Below are 24,570 nucleotides of genomic sequence, written 5' to 3'. Positions count from 1 at the left end.
CAGGAGTAGCAGTGACATTCACCGCACTTCATAAATTTGCTAGTAGCATGTCACTTGACTCACAGCAATGCAATTGTCTCTAATACTCAGCCTCTGTGTAACACATAGCCTGTCTGATTTTTAGGCCCCAACCCCCTAGACAGGATCCTGACTACAGTGATTATGGACATTTCCTTTAAAGTTTTTGTTTCTAAAGGAAACTAGTCCTGTGGAATGAGAATCAAACATTTTTCATCCATTTGGGGTTATAAAGACCAACAGTGGGATTGGACAGACACAACCCTCCCCCACTACCTGGACAGAGAGTTTGCTGTTGGGGTCATGGGGCACGAGTCCCAAATTGTTCTTTTGCACCCTAGCCCATGCTGCTTGTGTACATCTTATGAGTGATTTCCCTTTGTTGCAAATTCAGACCTGAGCTGAGTGGACTAGTCCAGGGACCAGCAGTTTGATTTTCATGGACATCAGGCAACAGGGCCTTTAGTTCACATTAAACAGGTCATCAGTCAGGGAAAGGGAGTCTCTCGAACTCACCTGCTCTTAGTGCCCTCATGAGGAAAGCCTCTCTGACCCAGCAGCCCTGGAAGGAGTAGGAGTTGGAGTTACTGATTTCCATTCAGAGATTGTGGGATGTAGCTGGATGCCTCAGTCCCATTTGAGTACCTATAAATAGCTCTAGCTGTGCACCTTGCCCTCCTAAGCCACTTTCAGAGCAGGTGACAGATCAATTTGTCTGATTGCCAGGAGAGCCCCACGATGGGGTGACAGCCAGGGTGGAGCCCCTGCTCTGGAAACCACACACAAGGATTAGTGCTCCATGAGTGACGGCTGGGGTTGTGTCGGGGAGGTGAAGGACAGCCTTTCACCTGGCCTGCTCTGACTTGCAGTTCACTGACCAGCATCACTTCTACCTGGCCCTGGACAACGAGATGATGGTGGAGATGCTGAGGATCGAGCTAGCGCACCTGTGCACCTGCTGGCGGATGACGGGCAGACCCACACTCACCTTCCCCGTCACCCACACCATGCTCAGTAACTTGATCTACCTGCCTCTTTCTCCACTGTTGGTTTGGGTCCTTTTTTTTCTTAGTTTGGGAATCTTCTAGGCCATACGTATTTTAATTAGGTTATATTGGTGAAAACATTTCAGTGCGTACCAAAAAGAAAAAACAAAAATATTCCCAGTTAAGTAAACTAATTCTCTCTCTTTTTTTTCCTTAGTAAATGATGGCTCAGACATTCATGCTGCAGTTCTTTCTACAATTAGGAAACTAGAGGATGGATATTTTGGAGGAGCTAGGTAATTTGTGATTTTTTAAAAAATGAAAATAACATTGACATTTCTTAAAGTCTTATGCTCCCCTTCTTCCATTTATGTATATTAAATGCTGAACACAAGAGCATGGAGCTTTGGGTCAAAAGGAAGTTAAGCTTATAGAATCCAGCTTCCCAGGTTAAACTGGAATCGTCACCACGTCATTCCATGCCGTGGGGATTTGTTAAGCATTTATGGGTACCAGAAGGCTGGGGGTGTGGAGAGGTGACCATATTAAGTCTCTCAGAAGTGGCATTGTTGGCAGGCATGTGTGGAAGCCCTTGTCTGTTTCTCATGAAAGGCTTGGAAGAAAACCTCCAGTGCCCAGGAGCTGTGCCCAATAATCTCCTTGAGTTGACTTGAGTGTGCTTTCACCTTAAGAATAATTCACAGAGCTTTACCAGTTCTTTGGTGGCCGCAGAGCAGGGCACCTAGGCCACTGTTCCATTGTGGAGTGACAACATGGGGGTCTGCAGGCCCGAGGTGGGGCAGACCGCTCTTCCAGGTAACAGCCCAGCACCTTGAGTGATGGGGCTCGGCTCCCAGGAAAACCCCTTCCATTTTTCTACCCTCTGCCTGGCAAAAGGCAGAGGTTTTTTTCCATAGCATCAATACCCTGGTCTCTCCAAATCCCCTGAGATACACCTGCTGGCAGTGAGGTATGGGATCTCTCCAGGCACAGGGGTGTTTCCACTGGGCCCTGGCAGAAAGCCAGTTGCTATAAAAGTATTTGGGAATTGAGGTCAGTTCTCACTTCCTCCATGCCAGGGACTCTACTGCACAGAATTATTATTTTTTTTTTTTTTACTGCTGGTAAAATACGTATCACTTAAAACTGACTGCCTGCCATTTTCAAGTGTCCCGTTCAGCAGAGTGAAGTATGTTTGCACTACTGCACAGCTGAGCTCCAGAACATTTTCATCTTGCAAAACGGAGACTTGGTGCCCACCAGCTCTCCATGCCCCTCCCCCAGCCCTTGCCACCACCATTCTGCTCTGTCCCCAGTATGTCATCTCCGTGGACTCATCCAGTGTTTTGGGCTCTCTGACTGGCTTATTTCACAGCCTGATGTCCTCAGGGTTGAGTCGCTGTATTTCTCAGCATTGGGGCTGGCCTCTCTGCTCACCCAGCTTGCTGTGGCTTTTGCTGTAGACTGAAGTGGGCTCCACCAGCCTTCTCCAGGCTTCTCCCAGGAATCTACACTTCCAGGGAGAGAGCCATACCTGCAGCTGGCAGCCACCCAGTCATTGCGCCGTCAGTTTGGATGAGTTACCCCCTGGTGTACAGTGTCAGAATGGGGAGAATATAGCGCATGAGCGTAATTCACTGCTTTTCAAAACACGTTCTGTAATTGAAACCGAAGCATTGTCAGGAGGTTACTGGCTGCAGTTCTCCGGCACTTGCAGTGTGCTCTTTGTTGCTGGTGTGTGTCGCCTCACTTAGCCTTCACTTTCTCATGTGAACCGCATTTCCGTTTTACGGACAAAGAACAAGGCAAACAGATGCACAAACTCTGCATGTATCCAGAAGCCAGGCTCAAACCACCCTGCCGAGCTAGATGCGGCTCCCAGGAATCAGGCAGGCCTCCTGTTTGTAGAGAACCATGGAGAGAAGCCAGAAGGCCTACACTGCATCCCCAATCTTTCCTTCTAAGTTCTGGATAATTAAAATTGAATCGCATTTTGGCTTTTCCTCTAGGTCTGAGGTTCTTTAAACAGCTGAACTCGGGCCTCCCCTGGTGGCGCAGGCTGTTGAGCACCACGCTGTGAAGCTGCCCACAGCCTCTGCAGCGCTGGTTCGATCCCGGCTGGCCGGCAAGGGTCCCACATGGCGCGGCAGACCTCTCCTGTCTCGCCTGCTGCTCCCCTCAGCAGTGTATTTCATCAGTCTGCCTGTTCTGTTCCCTGCTCTGTCTCTGGTGAATCCTCTCACCCTCCCGCACATCTGGCCTGTACCCCGGTTCTTGTATAAATAAATAAATAAATAAACAAATCTTTTTAAAAAATAAATAAAAAGCTGAACTCACCCTATATGCCACACTCTACCCCCCTGGATCCACTTGGGATAGCTCGCTGCTATCTGAAACTTTAAGATTTCGGCCTTTCTGCCATTCCCTGATTCATTTCATCTTCATCACAGAGAAACTTCACCTTCTCATTTCCCACTTTACCCCACCTGCTCCTGTTCCTCAATCTCAGGGCAAAGCAAAGCCATCTTTAGAACCAGCCCCAGGGTTTTACGAGGATACACTTTTTACTTTATTAAGGGAAGGCTTTTCTTGCCCTTGTTCCTTGAGGTTGTCCATTGGCTCTTTGAAGTTCAAGCACTTGTGGATTCATTTGCATCTCATGTTGAAATCTGCTACTAGAACATAATCAGATGCTTGTAACTGCGAGGGATCCTAGCTTTCCTGCCTCCCATTTAACTATCTGGAATCACATGGTGCCCAGTTGCTTTCATCCTGCCTGCTCCCAGGGCTGGAGGGCACATCTGCGAAACCCAGGAGCTACGACCTTTGCAGCAGCACTCCATGCTGCCCCCCAGCACCCTGTTTTCAGTGGAACTTTCCCCTGCCTGATAACGTAGTTGAAACACTGGCTTCTCTTCAGGTCTGGGAATGGCATTCCTTCTAGAGAGAACTTAGGCGATGAGATGTTCCCATATGCCTGTGTGTGGCCTTGTTCCGTGGCAGGGACTCGATGATGATGGCCTGGCACGAGTGCACCCACAGCGCCACTGATAATGGTTTTATTCTAGTTCAGCCATTTTTAGGGCAAACCCAGGGTTAGTTCTGGTTAAAAGAACATATTGGTTCACTCAATAGGTTTTGTAAAATTTTTGTTGGCTCAGTAAAATAGATTTGTATAGGTGTTGGGTTTGGGAATAAGAAATCAACGTGATTACTTTGACTTTTAATATATGTGTGCTTCCACTGCATATTTGCTGTTTGCTGTTGTTTTCTTTTTAACTTCTTGGCTGACTACTTACATGGAGCAATCTGCATAGTGATGTATTTCTCGATTCTGGCAGAAGCACCACCTCGTTGTTGAAAAGTCTCTAGATGATTGATAGAGGAAGTGTGTCCACATAGAGGAAGTGTGCACCTGTATCCCTAACATAGTGTCTCCTTGGCAGAGTAAAATTAGGAAGGCTTTCCGAATTTCTCACCACATCTTTCTACACCTATCTGACCTTCCTGGATCCAGACTGTGATGAGAAGTTGTTTGATGATGCGAGTGAAGGGAGCTTCAGTCCTGATATGGATTCAGATTTGGGAGGATATTTGGAAGACGTATATAATCAAGGTAATCAAGGTAAGACTTGGAATGCCTTCGTGGGTTGTTCATTCAATTTATTTAAATCTTGGCATTCTGATAAAAGTGCCCTATGACTCAAGCACAGAAAATGATTGGTAATTAACATAACAAAAAAGAGGCTTCTGAAACTTGAATGCATTAAAATGAATTAAATGCCAGTTTAAAAACCTGAACAGCAAAAGTGGGATTTTTTTTTTAAAACCTAGAGGGACAATGAGTTTCAGGAATGAGGACTTTTCATAAAATATATTCAAAAAAATACTCATTTTCAGAGGAATGGTAGAGTGATCCAGATTTGGTTGGATATGAGTTATGAACCTGAACTTTTCGATAAGCACTGGGATGGGGATTGGAAGCTCCATAATGCTTAACTTACACATGACAGATTAAAACAAGATCAGCTGTTGGCTGCTGACCCACAGGTAGTGGTACCCACAGGATGTGGTACATCCCTGCATCTTGGGATGATGTGATGTAAACACATCCTGACCTGTGATTTTTTTTCCTAGGAGGAAGGTTTTTCCAAACAATAAGTTTATAAACACCTATGTTATCTATGTGAATCTCTTTACCCTCACCAGTAAGGGTACAGATATTTATATCATACGTCTTCTGCTAAATCTATTCAGCACTGCCTGCTACTTACATGCCTTTAGAGCATTTCTGCACCTTGTTGTCACTTAGCTCTTGTTCTTGTCCAATTACAGAAAACCAGGACGAGCTTGACCAGTATATCAACCACCTAATGCAGAGCACATCCTTGAAGTGCTATCTGCCCCCTCTTTGTAAGAAGACAGAAGACAGCCATGTTTTCAGTGCCATCCACTCCACTCGGGATATACTTTCCATGATGGCAAAAGCAAAGGGTTTGGAAATTCCATGTGCGTTATTATCTCTTTTTTGCCTGTTACAATAACTTCTTTTATCAAAGTCATGCATGGGCATAATTTAGAAGTCAAAGAATCCAAAAAGACAGCAAATGCAGATGTTTCCTGCCTCACCCCCCACCCTCCCCCACCAAGTCCTCCTTACTTAGAGACAACCACATCAACTCTAGCATTTACATAGCTCCCTCTTTCTAAAACAATGCAGCTATACCACTGTCTTTTGATGTATCTACTTTATTCACTATCTGTTGACTTTCTCTGGTGTGGGTGAGGATTTAATAATTTTAAATCACTGTTCCTCTGGTTTGCTTTCCCTAGTCTACAAAAGTAGTTTGATTAGAGTTTAGTTAAATTGATATTCACTCTTTATATTATTATATGTATGCAAATATGATTCCCAACTGAGCATTATAGCATGCTATGGCTTAATGAATAAATATGGATAATGATAACCAATGGTGGTTAAAAAACGGAAGCCCTAACACTCAGCAGTGCAGAGTAAAGGCATACTGAACAGGAAACCAGGGCTCCTTAATTATGAGAAGGCCAGTGACCTTGGACAAAGGGTCTACTTTCTCTGGTTCTGTTTCCTTATCTGAAAGAAAAAAGGTTAGACTCAGTCATTTCTAAGGCTCCTTCCAATCCTAGGATGATATGTAAATTTCCCTGAATTCCAGGAGGAAAAAGTAAAATTCATCTCCTTAAATCAAGATGCATGTTCTGTTCATTTCTTGTTCCCAGCTTTAGCATATGATGTGGCTACATAATAAATTCCTGTTGAAATAAAGCTAAATAAGTTATTGTCCCTTCGCTTGATTTGTGTTAAATAAGAAGTCGCTTCTGTACCTTTCAAAAGAAGTATCTTACCTTCCTCTTCCTCAAAAGAACTTTTTCTTTTTCTCAGTTGTTCCCATGACTTTGCCAACCAAAGTTCTAAGTGCCCACCGCAAATCGCTGAATCTTGTTGATTCTCCTCAGCCACTCCTAAAAAAGGTAAAGTATTTAGAATCACTTTTTTTTAAAGTATGATGTGCTGTGATGCTGGTGTAGTCCCAAGAACTCTTACATGGCTCAACTCATAAGAAAGAGCAAACTTGTTGATACCCAGGACTTCTAGAATCAGCAGTTCTGGGTTTTGACATGAACCTGCTCATTTAGTATCTTCAATGTCCACAATGATTTGATGCAAAGCTTTATATTTTGCGTGTAGGGAAAGGCTACTGTCTTTCTGGTCTCCCGTCAGGACCTGCATCGCACTAGAGGGTATAAAGTAGCCCAGTACCTAGACCTGTCCTGTTTGTGCTAGTCAGCCAGTGGAGAGTTGGGGTGGGGGGGCTGCTTGCAGAGCAGTGTACAAAACCAGCAAAAGATTCCTTAGCCGTATAAAACCTCAGGGTGTTCCCAACTGGTTCCTATAATTTGTTATTTCATTCAGAAGTCTCCCCTGATTTTATCCCACATGAATAGAAAGATTCTGTGTCCGAGAATGTTGCAACTAACCTTAATTTTAGGTTATTTAAAATTCATATGCTTTTTGTTTTGCTTTAAAAATTATTTCACGGGCTTCCCTGGTGGCGCAAGGGGTTGGGACACAACCTGTGGTGTCATCCGCAGCCACTGCAGCGTGAATTCGGTCCCTGGCAGAGGAGCTGCCCACATGGCGCAGCAGACCTCTCCTGGCTTGCCTGCTGCTCCCTTCAGCAGTGTGTTTCTGTCAGTCCGCCTGTTCTGTTCCCCACTCTGTCTCTGGTGAATCCTCTCACCCCCCACACCTCTGGCCTGTAACCTAGTTCTTGTATGCATAAATAATCTTTTAAAAAATATTTCATAGAAATATAGCACCTACATTGAAATACAACATATTTAAAGCATATCAGATGTAAGTATAGAGTCCAGCCAACAGACCTGTGCAAATGACTGACCACCCTTTGTGCAAACTCCTCCCCCTCCACTCCAAAGGCAACTAGTAATGTGATGTCTCACGGGGGTTGGGGGGGTGGTACCCTGTTTTTGATCTGTGCATAAATAAAACTTACACATAGTTTAATCACTTCAATCCAGTCTCTTGCAAATATTGACCATCAATTCCCTGATCAAAAATAATAAAGCATAGAAATAAAAAAGCTATAAAAGATTCACTGAAAACCTGCACCACAGCCCAACCACAGAGTTCAAAACCACGTTGATCACTCGCTGATCTGCAAGTTCACACACTCATCCCCTCTCCCCTGCTTTTTGGCTTTTGTAGGGCCAGGCTCCAGGAGATGACCTCCAGTGGCCCAGAGACGACCACGGGGACTTGGACTGTGAGAAGCTGGTCGAGCAGCTTAAAGATTGTTCGAATCTACAGGACCAAGCAGATATTTTGTACATTCTGTATGTAATAAAGTAAGTATGTGGTCTTCACTTGCTTGCGCTTTCTCCCTATTCCTTATCTCTTTGTCCTTCCTGAAACCCTGGGCCCTGGTCATAGTCACCCATGTTACCCAGGATCACCATGAATTAGACTTCCATCCCCTTCTCTGCCTATTAATGCTGGACAAGAAGGCCGGGGAGGCAGGATCTCCAGTTGCCTGATGTCAGGCTTCTGTTTCAAGTTGGCAGAGGGCTGCTTTGGTGAGACCTAGCCCTCTCGCTGACACTCAGGGCGCTGGGAGGGCCCCTAACACTTGGCAGAACTTGCAGTGATTCACCCCTCTCCTTGCCAAGTGAGCTCCACTGCAATAGACCAGGCTTTCCACGTTCCGGGCCATGCTTCTGGGGCTTTCTCTCTTGACAGGGGTCCCAGCTGGGACACGAATCTCTCCGGACAGCACGGGGTCACCGTTCACAACCTACTCAGCGAGCTCTATGGGAAAGCAGGCCTGCATCAGGAGTGGGGTTTGATTCGCTACATCTCAGGCCTGCTCAGGAAGAAGGTGGAGGTCCTGGCTGAGGTGAGAGGACTGCTTGGGCTGTCCGCTTATACTTTCTGGCCCCGTGCCCTCCTCCTGTGACAAAAGCTGGAGGCAAGCGCCTCTTATTTGCAAAGGAAACCAGCTGTTTACTATCTAGATGAGGTAGGCCCGCCTTTCCTGACCTTGTGCTGCTCTTTGGAAGGTGAGCAGAGGAAATCAAATTCAAGTTGATTAGTTCTTTTCCTTCTTAGCTGCAGAAGAAAGCTTACCAAGAAACGCAGTGAAAATGCTCTGTGGCCTGGCACCCTCTCAAACAGAGCCCTTATTTCTGCACATCCAGGGTGGCCCCCACTGCTTCTATGATCACTACGGTGTGTCACTTGTGATTGTATATTGTACAATTATCAGTGACATTTTTAACCCGTCATTAACATTTTAATCCATCTGCAAAATCTAGAACTGCTGTCTAAGCCGTGAAAGTTCAGTGATATGGTGAAATGACCTTGATTAGATGAGAATAATGGGGTAACCGACAGCCTAGGTCTCTGCTATGGGCATTAGCCCTTTACCTCGCTGTCTTAGGCCTCACCACAGCCCATTCCCCTCGTGGCCCACTAGGGATCCAGTGTGTTCGCTATGGATGGGCATTAAATACCCGCCGGCCAGCCTGCAGAGCTAGGCCTGAGGCCACATATTGTGAACACAGAGACCCCAAGGCCCAACCATGCCTGCCGTCTACATACAGATCTTTAACATAAATAGCAATATGGGCCATAAAGCTTGTAAAGGTAGATTCATCATCTTGGCTGCGAGCGCCCCCTATTGGCTTTACTAATCTCTCCCCACATCTCTACCCCCACCCCTTTCCCTAACGGCAGGCCTGCACCGACCTGCTGTCCCACCAGAAGCAGCTCACTGTGGGCCTGCCCCCCGAGCCCCGGGAGAAGACCATTTCCGCGTAAGTCTTGGACCTGGGGCCTCAGGTTTGTTGGGGACCACGGGGAGAACACCAGTGCCTTCTACCATCCAGGAAGAGGTCTTTCTAAAGACACTGTTCCTCAGGAGCTTCTAGACAGGAAATAGGGCTCTTCCCAGAGGGCAGAGCCACCTCTCCTAGGCTTCTGTCGTGCTCCTTCCCAGGCCCCTTCCCCCAGAGGAGCTCACGAAACTCATCTACGAAGCCAGTGGGCAGGACATCAGCATCGCTGTCCTCACCCAGGTCAGCTGGTGGGGAGGGGCCGGGTGCACCTTCCCAGCGCTCCTTCTGCTGGCTCTCTGAAACACTCTCTCGTGTCTGCATCAGGAGATCGTGGTTTACCTGGCCATGTACGTCAGGGCCCAGCCCAGGCTCTTCGTGGAGATGCTTAGACTCCGGATCGGGCTGATCATTCAGGTGATGGCCACGGAACTGGCACGGAGCCTGAACTGTTCAGGTGCGAGTTCACTCCAGCACCCTCCTGGCCGGCACAGAGCCCTGCCCAAGTGTTCCGGAAGCAGAGCTTCTGATCCTTGCCCACAGCTCCTGCTTTACTAGGTTCTCTCCTTTGTTTTTTTTTTAAAGATTTATTTATTTATGCATACCAGAGCTGGGATACAGGCCAGAGGTGCGGGGTGGGGGGTGTGTGTGTGAGAGGATTCACCAGAGACAGAGTAGGGAACAGAACAGGAAGATCCACCGAAGTACACTGCTGAGGGGAGCAGTGGGCGAGTCAGGAGAGGTCTGCTGCGCCATGTGGGTTGCTCCATGGTCGGCCAGGGATCGAACTCGTGCTGCAGAGGCTGCGAATTGCTTCATAGTGCAGTGTTTAACCCCTTGCACCACCAGGGAGGCCCTAGGTTCTCTCCTTTAGATGTACCTTCTGCCAAGTCACCCAGCATAGGGTGTTGAATTTCACGTCCAGGAGAATGAGGCACTAGAATCTGCCCTGCTGCTGACATCTAAGTTCCTCCCTGCATCTCCTTGCTGTGAGATGTCATCCCCACTTAACACCTCCACTGGAAAGAAGCCTGCCAATTTATTTTCTTACATCATTGTTCATTTTTGTCCAATATTTGATTTTTCCTCTGAGGTGTAATCCCCATAAATCTCCGATTACCACTTCACCCGTGGACATCACTGAAGTCCCTTGTCCTCTCCCCTCCCCTGTCTAGTCCCCCTCCCTCCCCTGCTGTTGTGTCATATATAGTTTGCCTGCTAGTTTTGTCTTTTTTTTTTTCCTGACTCTTTGTTCAGTTTTCCTATATTTCTCCTATGAGTGAAACCATATGATATTTTTCTTTTTCATTCTGACTTATTTCACTGAGCATAATCCCTTCTAGCTCCATCATGTTGCTGCAAATGGCATAAATTTATCTTTTTTGATTGCTGAATATTATTCCATCGTGCATATATACCATTTCTTCTTGATCTAGTCATCTGGTTTGGGGCATTAGGTCATTTCCATAGCTTACCTATTGTAAATAGTGCTGCAGTAAACATAGGGGTGCAGGTTTCCTTTCAAAGTAGTGTTTTTGTGTCCCTTGGGTAGATTCCTAGGAGTAGAATTGCTGGGTCATATGGTAGCTCCATTTTCAGTAATTTGAAGGTCCTTCACGCATCTTTCCATAGTGGTTGGGCCAGTTTGCATTCCCACCAGCCATGTAAGAGGGTTCCTTTTTCTCCACATCTTTGCCAGCCCCGCCTCTGAGACACTTACAAGATGTTTGTTTTTAGGAGAAGAAGCTTCTGAAAGTTTGATGAACCTCAGCCCGTTTGACATGAAAAATCTCTTGCACCATATTCTAAGTGGAAAAGAATTTGGTGTTGAAAGAAGCAGTAAGTAAACGCCCATTTGCCTCTGTGGGGAGGGGACCAGATCCAGCCGGCCAGACTGTCCCTCGTCGCCTGGAGCCGCTTCATTTATGTACAAGTTGGCACTAGTGGTCAGGATTCAGGACATAATATGTGGGTGTCCTATGGACAGTCATAGATCAGCTTCTGACCTGCGGGGCTTTGTGACCCCCTAGGGTCGCCGGGGGAGCATTTCTTCTGCATGGTGCAATCACATGGGTGTTAATGCACACCCCTGGGCGCCTGGGCCTGTCTGCTCCGTCCTCCTTGCTGTAGTCACTGGTGCGCAGGTGTTAGGAGGGGTGAGGAGGCCTGGGGAGTCAGAATGAAAGGGCTGTCTTTCCAGAGCACCCAGAGCCCCACCTTTGGTTTGGGTAGAGAGATTCTCAGCCAGACCCTCCGCACCCTCCGTGGCACTGGGGTAAGGGGCCTCTCCAACCTCTTGGCACCTTCTTGCTGAGTGAGTTTGCTTTGACCCCATCTTGCTCACTCAGTTTTTATCTGTACCAGAACCCTGTTAGCAGTGCCAGGAAAAATAATTGCCCGAGTCCTGGCGGAGTTCTGCTCTCAAATGCTCCCTAATTATAATTGAAGCAATTACCATTTCTCCTCCTCATAAAAAAAGCTAAGTGATTTGCAGGCACATTTGTGAATTTATTTCATCAAGCCAAAGAAATGCAGCATGGGCTGTCATTCTTTTTATTTAATAAGAAGGACATTGGGTACTTGGTATTTTTTCCCCAGGGTGTGTGCCAGCCGGCATCGTGCAGTCAGCTGAATTTGGGGGCTCTTCTCCTTTCCTGAAGGAGGGGTGCCCCAGCTTCTCTTCTGAAATACTTTCAGTTCTTTCAAATGCGCAAGCATTGAAATGTAAATATGCAAGATCAACATTTAATGTGTTCTGCTCATCAAAATAGCACATGTCTTCACTCAGTCGATAACTAAAAATTTATTCGGTGTAAAACTGTAGGTGCTTGTGAAACTAGGAAGAGAGTAATGTCCCTTCAAATTCCTAAGTGTGTCTAATCGGGAGCAAGGTCAGAAGAGGTCCTACTTTTCAAATATGACATCATTTGTTAATTGTCCCTTGTTCAATGTTTCTAAATCAGGAAATTCAAATAGTCTTAACATTTTTATTAAATCCTAAAATGTCTGAGATTACTATTTGCGGCTAGTGCGCTTGCTAGACCACTAGCTTCTGCTTCCCACTTCCTGGTGTCCCTCCTCCCTCTCTGCTGTCCTTTAAATGGTGGTGTCCCCGGGTTCCTTATTTGACTCCACTCCCTGGATCCTGTGGTGAGCTGGGTGGGCAGGTGGGGTGTGGGCACACTGCCTAATGAAGTGACCTGTGAGCCGGGCCTTCAGACACCAGGGTGTGTCCGAAGGTAGAGGGAGCAGTGGGGTGGGAGGGAGCACCCGAGGCCCGGAGCCACAGCCCAAGTGCAGAGCTGAACGTGGGGATGGGACCTTGTGTGCTTCTGGGAGGAGTGGCTATCCTGGGTAGGCCAGGGAGGATTCCAGGCAGGCAGTGACACTCTCACACTGCCTTTTGGAATGACCCTGTGACCTCTCAGGGAGAACTGGTTTGTCAGGGGCAGGGCTGGAGACAGGTGGGAGGCAGCTGTGGCTGGCGGGAAGTAAGGTGATGGAGGCCTCCCTGCCCCTCCTACGATGGTGGGGGCGCACTGACCTGCAGGCCGCCATGTCTCCTCCGCTTCCAGCCCTCGCTCGGCTTGTCCCCCAGCACATCTCTCTGCAGCCCCCATGCCCTCCCACCAGCCTCAGCCCCACGCTGTTGCTGGCTGTCTTCAGCCTCCATTTCATTTCGCCCCACATCTCTTTGAGAACATGTGCCTAGAATTTGTACCTGTGCCATTGGGAGGCCCTCCTGGGTTGCCTGGCCAGTGGCCATGAGCCGTGGACTACAAGCCCCCTTGGTGAGCGAGCAATGGCCTGGCCATGTGCCCTGGATGAGCCACAGGTTGCACAGGGCTGGGAAGGTCCATTGTGAGTTCAATACATTCGTCGTGATAACCCCTTTAGAAAAATAGAAAGAGGATTGGTTATATTATTAACTGCTCATAAACTCCAACACCATTAAATGTAATGCAACAGAATATTTAATGCCATGGAAAGACATTCACTATCTAGCAAGCTTAAAAGAAAGGCAGATTACAGAACTCTATGTTTATATATATATATATATATATATATATCTTATGTTTTATATGTGTACACACACACACACACACACCACAATTCTGTTATATACGTTAAAATATACATGCCATCATAAAAACACCCTGGGAGGGTGACCATTAAAATGTTACTTGCGGTTTTCTCACTGGGGTGATCTCAGTTTTCTACACGGAAGGTGTGCTTTTGAAGAAGTAAAAAATTATTTTAAAAAAACCCCACAAATATCCAATTCATTAAAGGGTCTTATGGCCGCTCAGCATTTTCTGTAGGCTGTTCAAGTGACGGTCACCCTTTCATCCGTTCATTCGAGAAGCGCGGGGCAGGCTGCGTAGCAGGTCCCATTAGGGTGCTGGGAACAGCACAGCCAGGGATGATGGGGCCTCAGGAAACTGACAATTGAGTGGGGGTGATGGATGCAGACTTTCCTCCCCCGAGCTGGATGTGATCTGGTTTCTAAGAACTGTGTGTGTGCGTTTCCCCAGTGCGGCCTATACATTCCTCCACCTCCAGCCCTGCCATCTCCATCCATGAGGTGGGACATACTGGAGTCACCAAAACTGAGAGGAGTGGCATTAACAGACTAAGGAGTGAGATGAAGCAGGTAAGAAGAGCTCTGTGGCAGTGGTGTGGGAGAGCAAGTGATTTTCCTGTATGAATTCACTTCAGAAAGTGAGAGAAACCAAGGGTAGGTAAAGTGCGGCCCCTTTGTAGAGGACCTGAGTTCCCTTCTGGCCTGCAGTCTGAACACACCCCTGCAGAATGACATCCCAAAACCACTCATGTCTACCCGCACATGCTCGTCCTTAACCTTAACACATAATGTGAACATTCCCGAATACACCCTTCCCCACGTTTTCTTCCATTGCAAAAACTGCCCCTTCAAGTGGGCCACAGCCATTTAAATGGCAGAATCCCACTATAGAGCAACCAAATAGCTTTTCCATCAAATGTGTCCTTCAAATGAAATCAGGAATCTAGAAATCGAACAGAGTGCTAGTGGTCCCCGAAATCTCCACCATCCACAGGTGTCCTTGTCTTTGTTCAACTTTATTTTCACAATAAATTCCTTTTGACCTGACCCTACAGCACTGCCAGTCAATAGCTTTTCAGTCCTCATGTGCCAGGTACATACTAGGACTTGACTATGATCTACAGCAGGAAAGAGTTTTCTACTGCCCAAGACTTGCAGTGAGAAATGCACTTAGATTTTCATCTCCATCTCAAATGACGACTCACTGGATTGGGTCCATGAGGCACTCATGGGACACAGCCTGCAGGGGACCAGCACTTTCTGGCTTATCTGGGGGGTGGGGAGGTGGTAAAAGAAGTACAGGGGCATTCTTCATTCAAAGCTGGTTTTTATTTCCTGATGTATTTTTGCTTTCAGATGACCAGGCGATTTAGTGCTGATGAACAGGTAAGATGTCTTTGTCTGTGTCATCCTTTACTGTGTGTGCTTTGTGTTCTTTCTGGCTTGAATGTGAAAAACGAGGCTGTGATTGCAGAGTCTGGGCGAGTGGACATGGAGCAGGCTTGGGTGGAGGTGACGCCATATTTGTGGCAAGTAGCCTTGGGCGCAGGCAGAGAGCTGGAAGGAAATGACCTTGCCTCCTGCCTTAAAAAAAAAACCATTTATCCAAATCTTATTAAACACTTAGATTTTGCAGAGAAAGAGATGGTTCTGGGCTCTCCCCAGCAGGAGTTTCTGTTAAAAAAAAAAAAAAAAAAAAAAAAAAGGTAGGGTGGGGGAATAATAGGGAAAAGCAAAATGTACTCATTGATTCTAGTCACACCTCAGATGGAGTGGGTTTGGTTCCAGACCACTGCAATAAAGTGAATATTGCAATAAGTCCTGTCACACAAGTGTTTTTGGATTCCCAGTGCATGTAAGAGTTATATTTACACTGCACTGTACTCCAGGAAGTGTGTCATAACATTGGGTCTAAAAAATATACATACATTCCTTAACTTAAAAATACATTATAGCTAAGAAACACTAACCATCATGTGAGCCTTCTGTGACTCAATCTTTTTGATGGCGGGTCTTGTAAAAAACACAATTGCAAAGCACAATAAAACAAGGTATGCTGGGATAGCCAAAGAAAGACTATCCTTGGCCCCCAGATCACCTGGGGGGATTCAACCCTGCAAGGCAAATAATGTGGGATACCATTCTTTTACATCCCCTTAATGACAAACTTCTTCCACTCCCTCCCTCCAGAAAATTGGAGGGAGTGACTAACGTTTCCATGGCAGAGAGCATAGGGGAAACATAGAATCTCATGCAAATGACATGTAAATGCATGTGCCATATGCTGTCCCGGGACAAAACATGGACTCTCTACTTGATGCTTTTTCCAAGTCAAGAGGTGCGTTTCCAGACATCTTCCTTTGCCAGCCACTCGGTGGCACCGTCCCTCTAGTTACCCACAGGCCAATGGCTGACCACTAGAGGGAATAGGGGTGACTTTCTCCCCCTCCATTTAATGCTGTCCTTGCATATTAGGGGGAGGAAACAATCACACCTTTCTTCTTTGATGGTGTTTCAATCCTATTAGCCAGTACAAGTTTTTTATTTGGTCACTTACATCAAGGAAATAGATTGTTTTCTGTCAAAATTTAATAGATGCCACAGCATTTAAAATTTCGATTTACTTTTGCAAAGTGGTGGGTGCTGGTGCTGTTCAGGCACTCTCGATCCCCTTGCAAGTTAAGGGTACATTCTAGATTTTTAGATGAGGAAATAATTGTTTGGTCAGAGGTCATCATTAAACAAATACTGTTGAATGCCAACAGGTGCCAGATGCTGAATGCTAGTTATGGGTATTTTGTTGATCTCTGTAGATTTTCACAAAATTTGCCTTTCATGGCTGTGACTGCAAAATAAGCTGTGTCTTAATTTGATGAAGTACCTTCCACATCATACTGGAATTTGGTAACATTTTATACTCAGAGAAAGAACATTTCTCAAATTCTCCTTTGGTGGAGCCCCAGCTGTGACCCCAGCTGCTCTCCTGGGTGCCTGCCCGCGCACCTCCTCTACACCCCCTTTCCGTGGGAGTTTTGGGCACTGTTCTCCGTTCCTGCTCTCTGCCCGGGCCCCGTGTCACCACACGGACTGAGTGGACTCTTTGTTTTGTAGTTCTTCCCTGTGAGCCCAGCCGTGGCCAGCAGCATGTACTCCTCCAAGTCCGCGGTAAGCCATGGGCTTCCTCACTGGCCCCTGTGGTGTCTGAGTTCTCCTGCCCTGCGCCTGCTCCCACCTGTCCTTAACGCCCCAAGATTTGAACAGGTCTAAGTATTTGATTTCACTGTCATCATGAAGAGAGTCCAGAGAGAAGCCCAGTTTTTGAGCTGAGCCTTGGCTGCTGGTGCACCTCTGAGGGTACAGTGAGGAGAACCCGCCTCGCCTGTTCCCAGGAGCTTCTGGAATCTTTGAGGCATTGGCTCCCTGGATTTCTATGGAGCCATGGTGCTGCGTCATTGCCCGCACGTGCTGAGTCGAACTTTGCACCCGCAACACCCCTGCTTGGCTTGGGACCCCAGATCAAGTGGAGGGCTAGGAAATGTTCTAATTGCAGAGGCGAGTCTGAATCTTCCTCCCGAAACTTGGCGAAAACCAGCTGAGTCATTGATGAGTGCGGCTGTAATTACTTTTGTGTCTAATTGCTGCCGTATTTAAATGGCAGTAATGAGCCCAATGGAATAACCCAGCCTAACAGCCTTTTCAAAATAAGATGTGATGGAGTCAAAATGAGTGCAGAGAAGACTCCTGCCTCCTTTTAGTGTGCCTGACATTCCCATTTCATTTTTAAGTCTTTAAATGTGATGCCAGCATTGAGAACAGAGGACCAGACTGTCCAGAACAAAGAGCCATGGAAGGAGGAAGGTCAGACCTTCCCCTACATGGAAGCAGAGGGGTTAGAATCCATCCCAGAGAAGAAAGTGGGCCATGAGCTTCGCTGTGGCCGACCCAGAGATTGGGGGGTAGGGGGGCATGCTGCGTGGCCTCCCCCCACACTGAGTGAGCCCCATAATAGGACTTGATCTCCAGGCCCCCGCTGGGAGCCTCTCAGAGATGCTTGTGTGGTCGGAGGCGGGCTGCGCCTCCGAGGCCAGAAGCAGAAGTGCTGGCCATGCCCCAGCTCTTCTTTCGTGGAGGCCAGAATAAATCCAGCCTCGGAGAGGAGGTGGGAAGGAGATGACGCCTCTCCCTCTGCTTCAGCAGAGCATGTGTTCCAGCACGGAGGCAGCCATCACCCCAAATTAGGATAAAACCCTGTGCTGAGATCAGGCAAACCAGAAGTGAACTGAAAAGGAAGGTTGGAATGCTGTCATCTCTGAGGTCCCCGCTTCTAAATGTGGATTTCAGCTTTTTCTTTTAGTCTTTGGCTCCAGACCCGTCCCCTGTGCTATGTGTTGCATTCCCTGTGGTGCCCACGGGATGGGGAGGTGGGCGCACTTGGCTGCGGCCCTATGTCCTTTCAGGCCCTGCTGCAGCCATGCCAGGTGGTGGACCAGGCGTGTCCTCTGCGGTGACACTGACACCATGAGCACTTACCAAGAGCCATAAAGGGGGTCTGACTGTGTCCCCACTATACAGATGAGGCTGAGGCCGGAGCCAGCGTCTGTGTTAGGGACTGAGGCAGTACAGTGTTGGGTTGGACCCATGGCCACACGTGCTGGGCCCCGGCTAGCCCAGGTCCCTTGATGCCACACTGCCTCTAGGGGTCTGGGAGGTGTATACATAAGTTCATAACTAAACCAGTGCAAGAAAGAGTTAATCCAGCCAGGCTGAAGGAAAGGGCCAATGTGGAGTCCAGGAACCATGTTCCTCTCTGTGCAAGTAGTGACCTGGTGGGCTGACTGGCTCACTGAGCTCGCCCCCCACCCATGGCCAACACCGCTGGGGGGCGCTGGCTGACACTTCCTAAGGACACATGCTGTCTGTCTTGCAGAGGTCCAGCACTCCATCCTCACCCACTGGCACATCATCAACAGACTCAGGTGGCCATCACATTGGCTGGGGGGAGCGGCAGGGCCAGTGGCTTCGCAGGAGAAGGCTGGATGGGGCCATCAACAGGGTCCCCGTTGGGTTCTACCAGAAGGTGTGGAAGATTCTTCAGAAGGTGAGCTTGGCTGCTGTGCTGTGTTCCACACGCCTTGGTGCTGGGGGCTCCCAGGAGATGGACCGTCCCCCCTCAATCCCTTGGTGAGAACTGGTGGCACCTATAAAGCAAGCCTTCACGCGGCCTCTGACCTGGGCTAGTGCACAGCCTAAAGCAGGGTTTCTCACTTGGCGCCACTGACATTTGGGGCCAGATCATTTTTTCCTGTGGGGGCTATTCTGTGCCCTGGAAGAGGCTAAGCAGCGTCCCTGGCCACCACTCACTACATTCCAGTAACATACTCCCCCACCCCCCACCCACAAGTTTCACAATCCAAAATTCCTCCAGACATTGCCAAGTGTTCCCTGGAAGGCAAATTGCCTGGTTGGGAGCCACCGCTGGAAACATACCTTCCATAGGTGAAGGAAAGTCAGAACTGAGACTGAAACTGGAGAGAGCAGGGAGGCTCTGGACGAAAACACTAATGCTGGAAGCCTGACACAGCTGCTGCCTCAGCCCCCTGTGCAGCCAGTCCTTCCGGGGCGAGTACCTCGGGCTCTGCAGGGCACCATGTTAGGCCCTAAGGGAAAAAAGAAATGGGAATGCTGCCAGTCTGCCCCCAGGTCCCTGTGCTCTGAAGACACACTCTCCCGTGCCTAGCCTTGGGAGGACCCTTGGCGCCCCTGTCACCCCCCCACTGCCGCCGCCCCCCACCCCAACACACACCTGCAGCAGGAGCCTTTTCCCAGCTGCCTGGGGCTGTCAGCAGAGGCCATTGTAAGCAGAAGGCAGGTGACATCCATCGACAGCAGCGCACACACACGCCTGTTGGCAAGGAGGGGGCAGTGGAGGCAGCTGTGTCCTTTGCTTCCCGCACCCGCCTTCTGTCTCCTTCCTGCCTCGGCCCCAGACTGTGTGCGCTGCCCTCTGGGTCCTGCCAGAGCTCACAGGGGCATCTGTTAAAATAAGCTTCTGTGCAAAGCAAGAACCATGAACAGGAGCAATTTTTTCCTAAGCTATTTGTGCTAGCTCATTTCACAGTAAGAGAGGAGAGAAAAGCAATCCCAAGCTAGCTCGTACACTCCAGCCCCCTTCCCAGAGCTACCGCCCCACCCAGCTCACTCCTGAGCCGTTAGCCTCTGCGGTGTGGGGACCCAGGTGTCCTCAGCTGGGCATGGGAGGGCAGAGCCGTTCCTGTCCCCCAGCAGCTGGTATCCTGGTCCCCATGAGGGAGCAGAGCCCTCAGAGCCGCCAGGGCCTGGCTCTCCTCCATTCTCTGCTGCTGGTCAATTTGCTGCAGCTTTGTTCTCTACCCTGTAGGGTGGGTGGGCAGCGCTGCCAGCCGGGGCACCGGGATGCAGAAGGCAGCCACTTAGACTAGAACCAAGTGTTCCTCGAAAATCTGCCCACTCTTCCTGAGGCTTCACATGCTTATATCCCGACTTGCACTGGCTCCATACCAGGACACTTTTATTATGAAAAAGCAGCACTTTGTGTGGAGCCGGCGCTTGGTATTTATATACACGGGCTGCGTGTGTGCGCGCGTGTCTGTGCATGTGCTCAAATCTTTTGTGATTGGTGCTTATTATAGAAATCTCCGAAATAGATGCCTGCAAAGGCACAGAAGTATCGCTCCGCTAGCAGGAGTCATGAAAATCTTTCTGTGGCACCAAAGGGGGCCTCTCAGCTGCCCGCCTGGCTGGGTTGCCAAGTGAAATGCGGAGCTTCCTCACAGGAGGGCGGGCCAGCTCCCTGGGGCATTGTTCCTGGGAGATCTGAAAGATGCCTGCTGGTTCCCCAGAATTGTTCCATCGAAAACACAGCCTGTGGGCAGTGAGAACAAGCTTTCTAAAAATAATTCTGACAGTCTGGCGTGTTCCAGCCCTCGTGCGTGCAGGTTTCCAGGGCAGAGCGGCTGGAGTGCATGTGCGCATGTGTGCATGTGTGTGCGTGCAAGTGCATGCTTATTAATCACTTTCTGGACCCTGCCTGAAATGTGATGTGTGTTCTGCCTCCAGTGCCACGGTCTGTCCATCGATGGTTATGTGCTTCCTTCTTCGGCAACACGAGAGGTATGGTGGGAAGAACCCAAAAGCCTGCCTAATGTGGGTTTCCACTCTGTTTATTTCACCCTCTCTGACCACCAACGCTCTGTCCAGCCTGTTGGACACCAACAACAGGGCATTTGTAGGTCCGATCATTTTAGCCATTTAACCAACTTTTTGTAACGCTTCTTTTTCACATTCAATTAACATCACCTTTTCTCTTCCCTTCCCCTCAGAAGCAGCATTTCTGCTCTCAAGATTTTTAGATTTGCTCCTTGAGACCCTATGAAAAGAAAAGAGGAAAGCTGCTTGCCTCCTCAGGAGCGCCCCCTGCCACCTCCACCAAGAATACACATCTTCCTGGGGGTTTTCGCCACTCACTCTTAAACATTGATTTTTTAGTTTTTTCCCTCCCTAGGGCACCATAGTATATGCCATAAGGAAAAAAGAGAAAAAAGAAATGCCCCCTGCCCCCTTGAACTCACAACTCAGTGGGGTAGCTGGGACAAAGTCGACACCCAGAGCAGAGTTCTTGACCTCTTGCTCCAGAGGATTCCTGCTGGCAGTATCAGAAAGGAGGCACCATCTGAGCCAAGCCCCAAACCCAGTGGGTACTGTGGTCAGCATTGGTGACAGAGCTGTGTCTGTCCCCAGCTCACTCCTGGTCTCTTTGGCAGATGACCCCGCAGGAGATCAAGTTCGCTGTCCATGTGGAGTCGGTGCTGAACCGTGTGCCCCAGCCAGAGTACCGCCAGCTGCTGGTGGAGGCCATCATGGTGCTGACGCTGCTCTCGGACACGGAGATGAACAGCATCGGGGGCATCATCCACGTGGACCAGATTGTGCAGACGGCCAACCAGCTGTTCCTGCAGGACCAGGTGGGTATGTCCAGGCCACCCAGCCACTTCATGGCTGAAGTGGGGACAGAGGCAGAGTAGCCAAGTTGGCTGGCATTTATCTCTCAAGGCTGGAGATTCTGTGTCCAACAGGGAAGGATACTCTCAAACAAAGAAAATGTTGTCACAAATGGTAAAAAAAAAATGTCAACCATTTGGTTAGAAAATGGCACAGTGGCCTCTGGGGAAATGTAAGGACCTTTGGAGAGGGACAGGCTTATTTTAATGTAGGTCTTAGAGCAAATGCCACCCTCACTATGTGCAAGGCCCTTAGTCTGCAACCAAAGTCAAGTTAGCAGAAGCCGTCCTCTCATTGTAGGGTCAGTAATGGGCTGCCAACAAGGGTATATGGGAACGCAGTGTGGTGCCCGGAGCACAGGCCAATGGTCCTGCCTGGAGTCAGGCATGGAGCTCTTCTCTGCACGCCTCCAGCCTCCTCTAGCTACCCTGCCCTCACCCAGTGACCACCTTCCAGCCCACAGAGTCACCAGAGCTCCGAGAGAGTGAATTGGCTCATTCTTTGCCTATGCCTTTTCCTCTGCAGATGTCGATGGGAGCCATGGACACCCTGGAGAAAGACCAGGCCACGGGCATTTGCCACTTCTTTTATGACAGTGCCCCGAGCGGGGCTTATGGGACAATGACCTATCTGACAAAGGCAGTGGCTTCTCATTTGCAGGAATTACTGCCGAATTCAGGCTGCCAGATGCAGTAGGTCCTCAGCACTCTGGTCCTCTAGCCCCGCTAGGAACTTCCTTCTGTTCCCCGAGACCCCCTGTGCTGTCACTGAAGCATGTACCATCAGAAGCACTGGCAGGGAGGAGATGGCCACCAGTAACCTGAAGCCAGTGTATGTCTGTGCCACAGAAAGAGCCCTACTTCCTCTGCTCCCCCAAGGAGCACCACAGATCATTGTCTGGGTTCATGTTGCTGGGACATTTGTCACAGCATCTGGTCTCCTGGAGTCTGAGGAGGAATTGGAAATTGGTCTCTTTCGCGTGAGAGTGAACTGAGAAGCCAGCTTAAATTGGCTCTTGCAGAGTGTTAACCAAAATAGGCTCGATGAGCTAGTGACACATCTTAATGATGAAACATCCTTCCAGCAGCAGCAGCAGCAGCAGCAGTAAGACGAGTGGACCTTGACAAGGGGGACATCTTCACAGGATACAGTCTGTCTGCGAACCAAACCGTTTACCAAATAGAACAACTTTATCTTTCTGTGAAATTGGGGGTTTCTCATACCTTGCTTTCTTGGCCTCCTGTTGCTTTCTTGGCAGAACTATTTTCCAGTGACATAATTCTAACCCAGATTTAGGACATTGCTCCCAGTTAACTTTGGCTCATGGTCTTCAAGGATTTCATCCTCACTGCCCATAAACTCGGAGTTTCTGTTTCAGAAACCAACCGCACATCTGAAATCTAGTGTGCCTGCACATACACACAAATTAAAGGGGAAGCCAGCTATTCCTGTGACTGGACCAAGTGTGTGTGCAACTGGGACAGGGAGGGGAGTCCCTCTGGAAGGACTGTGCTGCCCGGCCTGCCCCTCTCCCCACCCCCACATGGGGTGACCACCCTGGCAGGCTCTGGGGGGAGCCACATGATGAGTCTGTGGCCCCAGATGCTTTGGAAATGAGTGTGTGCTCACACAGCAGCAATGTTCCCCTTTTTGTGATAGAGCCCAGCCAGGGCCCCCAGCCCTTCTGGAAGGCTGCTGTGGTTGGATGGTAGAGGAGCAAGGGCAAATCCCAACCACACAGGGCCTCCCCCGTCTGTGGCCAGTGTCCTGGTGAGTGCTGTTTCTCTCAGGCATCATCTGACCCGGGGTGGGGTGTGGACAATAGGGGGACAGTTTCTGTGAATAATGGGCTTTGAAGCACAGAGGGCCACTGGGGACCATATGCTGAGCTCCAGCTAGTGGACAGTGATGGATTAAATTTTTGGGGTCCCTCTGCCCAGGGGACACTGGAGTTTTGCTGGGAAGTGTTCATGTAGGTGGGAAAAGCCGAGGCTCTGGCTGCTTGGAGGGGACGTCTGGGTACCTGGAGCCCCTCAGAGTCGAGATGCAGTACTGACAGCTTTTCTGGAGCAGGGCGCCCTGTGTTCCTGCTGCTTTCTGCTAAAAGTCCCTCTTCACTCCAAACCAAATACTTCACTTTGCCCTGGGAGACAGTGAGAACGCAGGTGCGGTGTTCTGTAGGCTGGGACAGACAGCATGTGGGACTTGGCACCTTTTTTCCCTACCTGAACCACAGTCCTGTCCCAGCGAGGTGTAGAGTCGTTCCATGAAGTGAAACCTCCATTTCTGCCCCCGTGACTCCCACGTCCCCCCATTTCCCCAAGCCCTTCTTTCCCACTCCTCCCTCTCTCATCAATGTCAGTGCTAAGACCTTTCTCCTCAGAGGACTAGATCCTTTCCTCCTCCCTTGGCTGACACTATTTGCACACTTTCTCTGTGTCATTTGTGGGGAGGCAGAGGTGAAGGAGATGGGTCCACAGTCCAGGACCACAGGCCAAGGAAGGCCGATATGAAAAGATGGCCTTGCTTGTGGGTTAGAAGCCCGACAAGGGGGGGCAGGCACCAAAAACAGTGTGGGTGTCCTGGCCTACAGCTCCTGCCCACGCAGCACATAGCATGGCCTGGTACCGTGCCCGCCACTCCTGCAGTGCCCCGAGCCTTCCAGCTGGTGCCCCTCTTCCCTGGAAAGCCTATTTGCTTCCATGTGCCTCTAGGGATCCTGGGGTCACACAGCCATCCAGGTTTTGCAGTAGCATTTCCATAAGTATTTTGGGGGTCCTTAAGACATGACATAAACAAGTCTCAGAGAATTCACCTGATAGGCTCCCTGTTGGATCACTTTGAGCACAGATAATGTAAGAAAGGTACAAGCCACAGAAGTCCTGGTTGCTTCTTGGGAGAAGACTCTACAAGAGTTACAGCCCTCCAAAACGAGGCAGGCTCTAATTTAGCACAATCACCTGCCTGTGGATGACGTGCAAAGCCACAGATGCTGTGTTTGGGCTCACCAGCCGAGAAGCTGGCCGGGATAAGAGCCATAATAAGCAATTCAGCTGA

The 24,570-nt window shown here is 49.0% G+C and overlaps 1 protein-coding gene across 4 annotated transcripts in view; it reads left to right on the top strand.

The window, feature by feature from the left end:
- Window positions 1–22,209, top strand: part of PHKA2 (phosphorylase kinase regulatory subunit alpha 2) — a gene marked incomplete at both ends in the record, with an annotated part of 62,064 nt that extends 39,855 nt beyond the window's left edge. Inside the window, 18 exons of one of the 4 annotated variants that reach the window (XM_084258551.1) lie at window positions 888–1,032; window positions 1,222–1,300; window positions 4,451–4,620; window positions 5,340–5,513; window positions 6,424–6,512; window positions 7,774–7,907; window positions 8,299–8,455; window positions 9,295–9,374; window positions 9,557–9,635; window positions 9,720–9,849; window positions 11,130–11,231; window positions 13,928–14,046; window positions 14,833–14,862; window positions 16,588–16,641; window positions 18,404–18,574; window positions 20,572–20,625; window positions 21,276–21,476; window positions 22,039–22,209. In XM_084258551.1, coding sequence (XP_084114677.1) covers window positions 888–1,032; window positions 1,222–1,300; window positions 4,451–4,620; window positions 5,340–5,513; window positions 6,424–6,512; window positions 7,774–7,907; window positions 8,299–8,455; window positions 9,295–9,374; window positions 9,557–9,635; window positions 9,720–9,849; window positions 11,130–11,231; window positions 13,928–14,046; window positions 14,833–14,862; window positions 16,588–16,641; window positions 18,404–18,574; window positions 20,572–20,625; window positions 21,276–21,476; window positions 22,039–22,209 — 2,139 coding nt within the window. Of the gene's footprint in view, window positions 1–887; window positions 1,033–1,221; window positions 1,301–4,450; window positions 4,635–5,339; window positions 5,514–6,423; window positions 6,513–7,773; window positions 7,908–8,298; window positions 8,456–9,294; window positions 9,375–9,556; window positions 9,636–9,719; window positions 9,850–11,129; window positions 11,232–13,927; window positions 14,047–14,832; window positions 14,863–16,587; window positions 16,642–18,403; window positions 18,575–20,571; window positions 20,626–21,275; window positions 21,477–22,038 lie in introns of all 4 variants that reach the window. The other 3 variants (XM_084258549.1, XM_084258550.1, XM_084258552.1) reach the window with 3 other exon arrangements.
- Between the last annotated feature and the right edge of the window lie 2,361 nt (window positions 22,210–24,570).

This window comes from Talpa europaea (genome assembly GCF_964194135.1).
Source record: "Talpa europaea genome assembly, chromosome: X".
In the NCBI taxonomy this organism is placed as follows: Eukaryota; Metazoa; Chordata; class Mammalia; order Eulipotyphla; family Talpidae; genus Talpa; species Talpa europaea.
This window is presented reverse-complemented; position numbering and strand designations above follow the sequence as displayed.